This window comes from Habropoda laboriosa, unplaced genomic scaffold (genome assembly GCF_001263275.1).
Source record: "Habropoda laboriosa isolate 0110345459 unplaced genomic scaffold, ASM126327v1 scaffold124, whole genome shotgun sequence".
Taxonomy (NCBI): domain Eukaryota; kingdom Metazoa; phylum Arthropoda; class Insecta; order Hymenoptera; family Apidae; genus Habropoda; species Habropoda laboriosa.
Window position 1 is genome coordinate 207816 of NW_017100265.1, and position 12500 is coordinate 220315.

Here is a 12500-nt window from a genome sequence, read left to right on the forward strand (position 1 = left end):
AAATTAATCATTCTTCTCCGACAGCAAAGAATTTGTTGCAACTTTTACAGCTGAAATAAAAATATTTTATAGTAAAATATGGTCAGCATTAATCACACATTATATCTCATTATTATAAATGTACCTGCATCTTGAGCAGATGATATAAATTTATCAACTTTTCCATGATATCGTTGAAAAGCTGGTCTAATAGCACAGAGGTATAAAAATTTGGAACCATTCTTTTCAATAGGTGCCATTAACCACATGTAAAAGGCACACTGAGGAAATTAATTATGTTAAAAATATGAATAATTTACTATTCATATTGGTTGGAATATAGTCATACCTTAAAGAGCCAATAAACTGGAAACCAGCTTAAAATAAAATTCGAAAAAAATTCCACAATTGTGAAAACTGCAAAGACAACCCAATACGTCAGCCACTTTGTATCATCTTCCTTCTTTGGACTTTCTAAAGCCTTCATTGAACAGTAGGCCGGATATACAAATCCAAAAATATTACATACTAACTGTTGACCAACTCCAAATATTAAATATAAAGCTGATAATCCAACAATACCTAAAAAATTGCAAAGGATATTATCGAAATATTTGCTAAAATCGAGTACTGTAAATGACGCATATACATGAAGTATATAGATTTTATTATAAAATAATAAATTGTTGCATACTGAAGAAAAATAAATGTTTACGACTGCGTTATCGTCATCGTGATAAATATTCAATTATCATTGAACGTTTCATCGAAACTTTGTCCAGCAAAATAACCGCGTTGTCAAGGTTCTATGATAATGTTGAGATATAATGGAATTCGCATAATAGAATGATATACGCATGCAGTTTAGAAATTTTTACGTTTAAATCGAATATCACAGTGGAATTGCTGTATTTGTAGAGGAAATTTACGGCAGATTCTCGTTACGTAAAACGGAAATGAATCAATTCAAGCAGGCACGACAAAAACTGTTATAGTAAATTTATAAAATAATTTTAACCTTCATACCTAAAAAAACGTAAAGTCGATCTACTTTTGTACTTTTCTCGATTTTCGCGAGGTATTTAGTCCATATTCTACTATCATCGTGTAATACTTTATCCAAAGATTCTTTCATAGCTGGTATCCTCGCCATTATGTTCTAATTTTTACAATAAAAATTTCTACGATACTCCTTTCAGAATTTGCAGCTCGCTACTAACTTTATGCATGTACAAATCGACCGTTGACTAACGATAGTATATGAAGTCTGTGGTGTGGCTAAGTCTAGGGTAAATAACCACACTTTTTTGCGAGTATGTTCTTTATTATCTGGAGGCGCTTCTCTCGCTATTGGCACAGACTAGATCACTCATTCAATGTATTTTTTGTTACATACTCCCGGGGCTCTAAAGCCTTGTTATCACAGTGACACATTCTGCTATATTGATTAGGACTGGTATTAAATCATTGCATTATTAGTGATAGGAATTAAAATCAAGAACAGTGATAGGCATTAAATAGTGAAGGAAACAAAATTTCGAGTGCCTTCAATTCAATTACACGTGTGACGCAAGTGCGTAGAGAGTGAAAATTTTTACGCGGGAAATCTTGTATCTAGGCATACATACAATGTATATCATATTATTTTATATTGCATGTATTAAAAACGCACATTGCGATTTAACAAATCGTAATGTAACGGATATTGTTTATTACTGACATATAGCTCACATTCAAACGTGTATCCCTGTGTCAGTGCGTTTCTATTGTCAGACAATATATCCTCAGGTCAATCTTTAATTTCTTATACCTCGAAAACGAAACCGCAGATTGTAAAATGGTACAGGAATTTTTGATTTGTTTTGGTATAAAGAATCTATAGTTTCATATAATCCAAAATAATATGCACTCTTAATACGAATCAGAATGGATTCAGACGCACGCATTTGCGTTTCGGGGTCATAGAATGTATCGACAACGCAGTAACAATATACACACATAATCTCGTCTGGGACAACAACTTTCCGTATTTACTTTCTGACGGACATCGATTGTTTTGCTCGAAGCAGTTTTTAAAATCACCGCTCTTAATAGTGGAAGTACGCTTCAAAACCATTAGTTCAGGCCGACGTCGTATTTCAGACCGTATGACAAAAATCGCATAAGACTAGTGTACCGTACTAGTCGGCAGCACGCCCAACGTTCTACTAAAAGTCCCTATGGCTAGTGACACTCGTCATATGAACGAACACACCGATTACGAATGCGACATCTATCTGTAGAACACGGAATACGTTAAAAACAGCAAAGAATTCAAATGTATCAAATACATTCGAGAACCGATTAATAATATTTAATAATATGTTAATTTATGTATAAAAGCTGATTTGCTTACGGCAATAGATAAAAGGTACGTAATTAAACTGTCTTGGTATATCATTTTGCGTGGGTATCTACTTATTATGTACTTCCTCTTGTATAAAATTTGACAGGTTAGTAAATCATATTTTTATTAATTGTATTTTGTTATTAATATTTAAAATCTTTTATTTATTTTTAGTACTTTATCTTTTTCTTCTGTTAATCATTTTCTATTCTTATTTACCCAGCACTCTTTTACATACGTATATATTTTCCGTTTTCTTATTATTTTTCTCTTTCTTTTCTCTTCTTTACTTAAGCAGGTTAGGTTTTTATGAAAAAGAATGGTTATGACTTTGTATCACTTTTACGTGTTAATAACATCTACTAATTTACTGTGTGCACTATTCTTTCCTGTACACGTAATAAAAACGTTAAATAAACAAGTAGAACGAAGTAAAGAAGATCCAGCAATCGCGTACAATTAGCAATACTTTTGTTTTTATTATGAGACGTTTCATCTTACGTAACACAGTTACACATTTTTCGAGCATTTTAACGCTATAGATCGCTTAGTGGGCGTACAATTCGATTAAATATTATCACATTTACACGTTGCTTTGCTTATTATTTTTTCTGTCGGCTTTTTTTTTTTACAAAAATATGCTCCACGGTTATAAAATGCGGAGCAGTTCGGTATTCGACGGTGATACGTGAATACATGCGAAGACAATAAAAATTAATGCTTAGAGACCTATTTGTTAACACTCTCGCGACATCGCGTATACGAAACGAGTTAGGAACATTTCAACAAATTATTGTTTGGCACCGCAGTGGAATCGCTGTTACGTTCCCTCGCTTGCTGCATTGAGAAATGCGCGCTAAATACACAAACAAGTGCTGATTCATATCTTGCCTGAGCCGGTGCAACGTGTTTCCAGTAAATCATCGCTTATATAATTTCTAATTACTGTCAGCACAAATGCTTTATCATGTCTCATTCTAAGCATCAACCAGAACGTTTCTCAAATTAATTTAGATCGCGTTTTAAGATACAATTTGGCTGAAAAAGATAACTAAAGTAAAAATTTCAAAAACTATTACTGTCTGATCAAATTTAATGGTTAGAATTAAAAACACATTCGCGATGTATTATACAGGGGACCAAAAATTTTAATTCGAAATATTTCACGTTAAAAATTCAAATTTAATATTCTTAATAATTCTAGCAGTTCAGTAGTATTTCTTTTCTAACGATACGAATTGTTCTATTGTCTCTGTTTATAAAAAAGTTTCCAACTGACATACTGCGTTGACAAGGAAAATTCACAAAACCAACGTTAAGAAAATCGGTCACGAATAATTATCATATTTACGATCACACTTTTCCACAAATATAGAACATTTATTTTCCTCGTATTGATTCGTCACGTGTTAATTCGTTATGTAATTCCACCTGTTGAATGCAATTAATTTGAGAGACGCTGATCCGCACAATATCCACCGTTATTTTCGCTATTTCGAGAAACGATTAATCGGACCAACCATAGCGTGACGTCGTTTCGCGATCATTTTCCCTCTTTATACCCCCTTATACCGTGAAACTTTCGCCACGAGATGCAATAAATGGGGCGATAGTTTATCTCGCAAGACGTTACACCGCCAAGTGTTTCGTTCGCACGTATTTCATCCCGTTTGCAAGCACACCTACCGCCTTGTTTGCTGAATTACGCTAACCCTCTGTCGTTTGGAATATAGCTTAACTGTTTCGAACAGGACATCTGCTATATATTGGCATTCATTTTGATAATAATTGTACGTTGAATTATTTCAACTGCACAGGATCGTTGCGATAAAACGATACTCTTTGTTATCCTTTGAAGATAGATTTTCGAAGTTTTCTATGAAAATGTTATTAATAAGCATTTTTTGATTTTTTTTTTTTTTTGGTTGATTACTTTCTTCAGACACAGCACGGCAGTATTGATGATACAAAATGGAGTAAATATTGTAGGAATTTTTATCTCGTGACAGATTTCGTTCTTGAAATAAACATTATTGTTATTCTAATTTCATTCATCTTTTGAATGAAAATTTGTTCAAAGTGTTTCTTCGCATCTATGACTGGCCTCTTGAAAGACTAAACAACAGCTCGACTCATTTTATCAACACTTTTAATATCTAAATTTTGCAAGAATCTTAAATCTCGCGAACGATGAAAATTAATCGTCTCGAAAATGAGAAGTTTGCAGAGAATTTTAGAAAAATTTATTCTACAATTTATCATACTTTTGAACGAGGAATAATCGACTTCCACGTATCTGTACCATTAATATCGCCGCATCTTCTATTTTCGTCTCGATATTTTGATTGTACTGTATGCTTTCTTCTGATTTCAGTAATCATTGCAACACAGGAATGTAGCTGTTCTCATTTCGTTACGATAAATTATTATATACAATCGACGCTAATGTCATTTTACGTTTGCAATCCTTAACGACAATTTACACTACGTTCCAAGCAATTTCTTCAGACCGGAATACTCGAGGTTCCGAGCACCAAATGATCGAAAAGCATTCGTGCTGCGAAGAAACCTCTGACTTTCTTTGGAAGGATATGTTTATAACGAAAGAACGAATTATATTACACAGGCTTGCAAATGTACACGTCCTTGTTTGATTATCTTATTGTACACAAGCGATGTTCCTTCTCTCTTGCAAAATAACACTTAAGCTATACGAGACACCGTAACGAAGGAGTAATTACTTCTTATTATCACCAACAAAAAAAAAAAGGTGTCTCCTCAAGCGACGATATTTCCTTACATCTTCTAACAGACAAATACATCGTGTTTATTTTTACCGCGTGCAAACTTCTCGCGTTCCTTGTATCGCTCTCTCGCTCTCTCATTTTCACATCAACAATACGATTTTCTTATCTTCTAATCAGATATGTCGAGGATGATGGGTATTTACATGCTTCGATACGACAGATCTCCGCGATCGATCTACCAATCTCAATCACCGTCCACCGTCCTCGATGTGTCCCATCGATTTTCAAACATAGACATACAGATGTACGCGGTTTCTTTTATTTACAATACGCAGGCTAACTCTGCTCTCGTTGGAAAAACGGTCAAGGTCTCATGGTGTAACGGCTAGCACTCTGGACTCTGAATCCAGCGATCCGAGTTCAAATCTCGGTGAGACCTTCAACTTTCTCGCGATATTTTTTTACGCGACGCAAAGTTTTTCACCCTTCCGCTGCGGCAGATTTCAGCTGCTGCGTCGTTTTGAAAAATTGTCTCGTTGGTGGAGGTGTGCGAAGAACAGAAATTAAGGATTAAGGGAGAGTGCGGGAAATAGCACCCGAGCAGCAAAGCGTTTAATTGTTCGTGTTTTTAAATTCGACGACTGTCTGATGGATGCAAAAAATGATATCTTTTTCGAGCGAAGATTGAAGAGAATTTAACCCTTTGCACTCGGAGGTGATTTTGCTGTAGGAAAGGTTGCAAATCGGATCTTTGAAATTTTCAAAAACTAACGTAGAAATAAAGAAACTTTTCTATTTCACTATGATAAACAAATTTACGAAGGCCCATAGATCTGCTCTCTGTCTTCATTAATTATTTACCAAGTGACGGTTATTGAACGTCGCTTCTCAGTCACCACTCGATTGCAAAGGGTTAATACGTATTGCATTGGTGCAAAAATAATGGCTCTTCTCCTATTCTACGTTATACTTGCTACATTTTGTCGATTATTATGCGTACATAGATTCTATTTCTATCGAGATTAATTCGCAACAGTTACACAGTTCTCAATTTTCGATTTTCCAGTAGTTACCTTTGCGAAAATAAACACGTTACACAGAATTTTATGTTGCGAGTAGAAAATTGATCGCAACGTTACGACAATCATTTTCTTTATTCTTGCACATTCATTAGTAGAGTATAGACAACATTTTTTGCAAAAACGAAAGTACTTAATTATCGATATTTAGCAACGAGTGCTTTGCAATATGTAAAAGGTTTGATACAGGGTGATTGAGGGGTAAAAAAGTTGAACCAACTGAAACTGAAAAATAAAAGATGCATCTAGGACTTTCATTTTCTCAATAAATTCTACGGATATATCAATTTCCACCCTTAATTTATCGTTATCCCATACATACGTGTACTACAAAGAAACTTGTACCGAAAACAATATCCAGATTAGTTTCACAGTTCCATTAATACAAACTTAATTTTAAAATGCAAATTATATCTCAGAAAACCATTATTTTTCTACCAACCTAATACAAACGAACGTACAAAACACCAAAAGAAAAAAAAACCATCGATTAGATCAATCCTCATAAATCTATACATCGTTAGATAATCATCTTTCGTTCCTCGTACAAAGAAAAAAAGGTATTACTTTATTCGTGCAGATAGAAAATCGTACAAAATGTTCATTCACAATTTCGGCGTTTGCAACAGTTTCTTCTCCATCGATCGCATTTTTATGCATTTAGCCAGGAGCGCTATTATCGTGAGAATGGCGCCGAGAAAGGAGACGATACCTAGGACAACGAGGACCATGAACCAGTTCTTGAAACTGCCGATTCTGTCGCCGAAATCGCAGTTGCAATTCTCGCTCTCGTTCAAATTCAACGCTGAAAAGTTCACCGGTCTCAGCGAGATCAACTTGAAATCGTCCTGCACCTGACGTCTAGTGGTGGAGTTGAGCGATTTCTTCATGAACCTGTACGATATCGTGTAAGTGAACTCTTGACCATCGTACGAGCCCTTCGCGCTGTAATATTGTATTAACAATTCATTCCCGCTGGAGGTGAGAGGAACTTGTATGTTATTAATGTCCTGGTGGGACACGTCGCAGTAGGACCACATCAGGACGCTGTTGTTCGCCTGGAAATTCGATAGTCGTATATGTATACGTCGTGACAGTGTAAATCACCGGGATGTGTAATTAGCATAACAGGAATTGTGTCTTCTCGGATGAAAAAGATGGTGGTGAAAGAGTTACACGTGTTGTTTTGAAATAATGAAACCCACGGTGGAACAAAATTTTCGTGAAATTTAACGGGGGATGTTTGCAAGAGAAATAGCAGATGAATGAAATTAATGTGAAGTAGGAACGGAAGGATGATACTGTGACTGAAAATAGATAAAATTAAAATTAAATTAATGCAACCCTTTCTACCGATAAGAATTCATATTTACCCTTATATTTTTGCAAATTTTATACGTTGTAATATTTCTAAATGTTGCAAATCGTGTTTTTAGTTGAATAAAAAACACGAGCAAAGCGTATTTTGTTATTTCGTTCAGTACCGTGGTTAAATATTATTCTGTGGTAAAAATAAATATTAGTCTACCGGAAGGTTCTGTCCGTTTTTTAATTAAAAGAAAATAATACATTTTCGATATATTTATTAATATTTACTGAACAATATTATTTCCATCGTTTGTTGCGAAACCGATAATTGTCCCTCTTTTTGAGTCAGACCATTTAAGGAATCTACTCGGGATAGGGGACTCAGGTAGTGCTCGGAAGATAGATTATTAACGCACAACGTGAACAGAGCGCGAAATGTCTAGGCTTACTGATCGGAAAATTGTGTGTCGTTCGCTATTTTATAAACTACGTGTGTGTTGTGATTGGTGGTGTGAAAACTGTCGTAGGTGGTGATTGGTTTTTTCGGTGTGTTTGGGGTGTGTCTGGTGGTGGTGTGAAAGTGGGGAATTTGTTCTTACATTTGTTATATTGCTTGTCTGAAAATTGGTGATGTCGAAGGTCTGTTTTATTGTCTTAGGGCATGTGGTGTCCAGGTGTGAGAGTCGTCGAATTTTTGGTGTGATAAAGTAATTTGCCCATGCCGGCTAAGACCTCGCTTTTTAGAAGGTGCTGTCTATTGAAAATACCGATGTTATTGTTCGGCAACCAAAGCGGCGTCTGTTACGCATGTGACACTAATGATGATGGTAATTTGTGGGTTCACAATAATTGTGGTAATGACATTATCGGACAGAACTTTCCGGTAGACCTAATATTTACGTTTGTAACGTTAAGATTAGTATCGTGATGCAAATAAAAAGTATGAAATATGAGAAATAAGTAATCGTTTATTTAATCTTTCAGACAGAAATGTCTGAAGCTTTACGAATTAACGAAATTTCTTTTGAAAAATTAACGTTAGACAATGTATTAAATGAAATTCAACCTGCAGAGATACGAGAAACACTTGAAATCCTGCACTTCAGCTAGAAAATTTCGCTGGAAGTACCGGAAAACTACTGAGGAAGGAAATTAGAACGACGAAATAAAACAACCTCGACAATGAACCTTTTAAGTTCACCGCACAGTTCGCTGATTCCTTGCTCTGCCTCAATGGTTACTCACCTCTATCCCATTGTAAACTGCAATCTCATTCCCGGAGCAGTAATTCAGGCTGAAGTTCCGTTTCTGGGGCGCGTATTCCTGGTCCGGTTCGTTTCTGATTATCTTCATATGAACGGAGATCTTTTCAGAGTATCTGCCCATGAACTTGTAGCTGCACAACGTATTCGGCGGATACCAGCTCTGCAACGACTTGATATTCTCCCTTGTCCGTTCCGTGCTTTTGTAGACAAATTCGCAATTTCTGTCGTGTTTCACACCGAGCTGTACCTCCTCTGTTTCCTGAAACGACAACTGGAAACCGTCGTGCATTACCGTGCCGTCTTGTTCAGCGAAGAACTCCACGATAATGTTCTTCCCCCGTGAGAGAATCCGCGGCACGTGACCCTCGCCGCAGAACTTCGAGATTTCGATGATCTTCCCGTTCACGTTCTCCAATAACGTCAGATAATCTCCCACGCAACTGGTGCTTCCTAACTTATCCAGCAGTCGACCCTTTCTCGCGTATCGATAGTCGGGGACCTTGTCGGGAAGAGAGAGAGAGAGAGAGAGGGAAAAAATGATTATTCCGTCTGACTTTTACGGGAGTTAAATCGTATTGTCTGCACCGCGCCCGGTGCTGTTGTGCTCTTCTACCCTATTCCTCACTTGCTACACTCGAAACGGAACGTTTAATCAACTTACTCTCTGAAGGGAAACTTCGCGAGAACTGTTTAGCGAGAGTTTGCCAGTTACCGGTGCATCCTTCGCGGAGAAATTAAAGCGGAACGGTACTTGCAAAATAATTCCTGCAATTCCGCTCGAACTTCTATTCCGCCGAGATGAAGGAAAGAAGGGTGTGATTTAGTTCGTGATTTTAGAGGGACTGGGGCGATTTTAGAACACTTTTTTTTAGCGACTTTTAAACGATGGATTTTCAAAGTTGTTGTTTTAGAAGAATGAAGCTTGGTACGACAAAGCGTTGTTCTATCGTTTCGATTTATTTTGAAGTATAGAATCTTTCTGAGACCGTTTGGTCCACGACTTACGGCACACGTTGTGTAAGTGTGTAATATTTCTCATTTCTGTACATTCTCGTTGTAACCGAAATAAAGGTGCAAGTCTGAGATCCAAATTTTTAGATTTTTGTAATTGAGGTGTTGAAATGGTAAACGATGTAAGTACCAGAAGTGAGAATTTTTAGTACAATAGGAAAATATGGAGATTTGAACGCTGTGAAATTTCAGCGTTTACCATTTCTATAGATTTCGAAGGAAAATAAATTTTCATATTAAGCAATTATTGTGATATATAGAATAATCGCCAACTATGGTCGCTAATAACCAAGATGCTGACCTTTAAATTTCATCAAGTTGACACTTCACTTTAATTTTAGCTCTATCTTTCAATATCCCTAAATTATTCTAGAAGTCGCAACATTTACCACCGTATTGAGCATGAAATTTGCATCCTTCTCCACTAAAAGAATTATTTCTTATTTTTCTGTTCACCATTTCAATTTCCCAATTACAATATCCAAATCCCTGAATTCATGTTTTAAACATCTTTCAAGCTCGCTCGTCTAATTCGTGTATCACGAGCAACAGACTCGAACACATCTGCTAATTAACATAACCAACGTATCCCGTAATTCCCGAGCACAGTCGTTCAACTGCAAGTCGATCGATCAAAACATCGTCAACCCGATCGAAACGGTCGAGATATCCCCGTCCCGAAAGTGTCGTCTGAAATAAATTCACCGGGATAACTCACCTGTAATGCAGTGATCTTCTCCTGGCTCAAGCCTTTCCTCGCAATCTCGTGTCCCGTCCCGTCAGGCATGATCCTCGCGTCCGATATATCTCGCAGATCATGATCAGAATTCCTCTTCGGGCTTATCGAGCCCATGGACTTCTTATGCACGCGCTGCGGGTGACGAAGTCGCTTCTGGATGGATTCTGGCCGGATTCCCTGATCGCGATAACTGTTCGATTGCCTCGAGCCGCTTCTCAGCCCGTGGAACGCGTCTGCGGAAGACTGTTCGGTGATTTCTTTTCGACGACCGTTACTCCTCCGAATATCCTCGTCCGTCGTTTTTCCACGGGAGTTCCGACCCTTTGATCCGTTCCCATCCTCCTTCGCTTTCTTAAGTCTTCTCCGATTATTTCTGCCCCTTCTAGCCTTGTGCGACGTCTGACCAATGATAAATTCCAGCTCTTCCTCGTGATCAGGACTCCTAGCTCGTCTATTCGCCGGGATATCTTCCGGCAGATACCGTCCCAACGATCTCGCGACCCTCGTCGTCCTTGCCGCTTCAGCCACGATCTCCACATGTTTCTCGCAGTTCTCCGTCTGGCAGTTGTTTTGCGACGTGCGATTCATCAGATCGAAAAGGTCGTCCGGCTGGCCGCCGATTTTAAAGCGACCCGTGCTCGACTCCAGGGCGATCCTGCATCTGATTCCACGCGGATACACGCCGGGGTAGCCCGGCGAGGTGAGCTTACAGGACCTTCGATCGTTCCTCACCGTGCACTCCAACGGACACTCGGACGGGGAGGACGGGGAGAAACCACGGTAACGTTCGGCGGCCAGCTGGGCGGGTAGAATGGAAAACTGGGCGGAGAAGATCACCGGATTTTCGGCGGCGAACTTTACGTCCGAGTCCATTATGATCGTTAAATTAGGCCCCTTTCTCAGGAACAGCCTGCGGGATAATTAAAAGAGAACATTCACGGATCTGGCTTGAATGGTTTTTTGACGGTTCAACAGAGAGTTCGTTGTGAGTGGACGTCTAGGATCTGTGAGTCGCGCCTTGGGAGATGCGAATTAAAAATCGTCGAGTTCGAGGAGAATTTTTTTAGCGGTTTGCTGCGATAACTGAGGAAAGTAAATTTTTCAGGAAATCTGGTTGAAATTTTTTTTTGTGGTAGAAAGGTATTAATTACTAAATCATTTAGCTTTTCCAATTTAACTGATAGTCTGCGTTTTCAAGGTGCCTAATAAAATACTGTTTATGTGCATTGCTTACTATTTCAAAGAAAGGGTTAAAACAGCTCTATTTTGAATTGTGACGATTTTCTTGTTAAATAGTAGATATAATTTTAATTTTAATCTCGGTGACTCTTTTAGAGTCAAAATTAACGACGAGTAACTCAGCAGAGGTAAATTTTTTAGGACATTAGTTTGAAATTTTTTGTAGTAGAAAGTTATTGATTACTCGACTATTTAGCAATGAAACAATTTTTTTGAGAGTGTCTCTTTTGTCAAATTACATTTAGAAAATTATTTGTTAGCATATAGCATACGTGGGTAATGAAAATCCCATCAGAAATGAAGGTGTTAATGAACTTGCACGCGGAAACGATTGGTGCGGTCGCATATTCGCGGTTGGATGTAACATGTCTGGTTGAAATGTAGCGGTTGGATCGTTTTGTATATCATTTCAGAGGTATGAAACTTGTTTGTAACGATCTTTCAAATGTATCAATTGTAACAGATTTTGTTCTGACTTGAAGTTTTATCTTTCCATAAATATACATATTTTTATAATTTGATTGGCAGTTTGAAATTTCGAAGAAACAAATCAAAATGGTTTTCGAAACATTATTTTAACGTACTATGGCTATTGTGTATGATAAATTATTTCTACTGTATTCACTTCATGTGTTCTTCTAATTAAGGAACACGAAAGGTATTCATAAATTTTACAGGCTAGGAAAAAACAATTTTTTCATTACATATATTAGATGTTTCATAGGTGCAATAAATTTCAGTTACTAT

General features: G+C 37.3%; 2 protein-coding genes and 1 non-coding gene across 3 annotated transcripts in view; 1 reads left to right on the forward strand and 2 right to left on the reverse strand.

The window, feature by feature from the left end:
* LOC108573165 (receptor expression-enhancing protein 5-like) overlaps positions 1-1132 on the reverse strand; it is a 2465-nt gene extending 1333 nt beyond the window's left edge. Inside the window, exons 1-4 of the mRNA XM_017935553.1 lie at positions 1006-1132; positions 329-561; positions 125-260; positions 11-50 (exon numbers count right to left, since the gene is read on the reverse strand). Coding sequence (XP_017791042.1) covers positions 11-50; positions 125-260; positions 329-561; positions 1006-1132 — 536 coding nt within the window. The remainder of the gene's footprint in view (positions 1-10; positions 51-124; positions 261-328; positions 562-1005) is intronic.
* Positions 1133-5479: 4347 nt separating this feature from the next.
* On the forward strand, positions 5480-5551 carry Trnaq-cug. Its single transcript has one exon. It is a non-coding gene; the product is annotated as a tRNA-Gln (tRNA).
* Positions 5552-6796: 1245 nt separating this feature from the next.
* LOC108573168 overlaps positions 6797-12500 on the reverse strand; it is a 53386-nt gene continuing 47682 nt past the window's right edge. The window contains exons 4-6 of the mRNA XM_017935557.1: positions 10494-11424; positions 8745-9263; positions 6797-7249 (exon numbers count right to left, since the gene is read on the reverse strand). Coding sequence (XP_017791046.1) covers positions 6797-7249; positions 8745-9263; positions 10494-11424 — 1903 coding nt within the window. The remainder of the gene's footprint in view (positions 7250-8744; positions 9264-10493; positions 11425-12500) is intronic.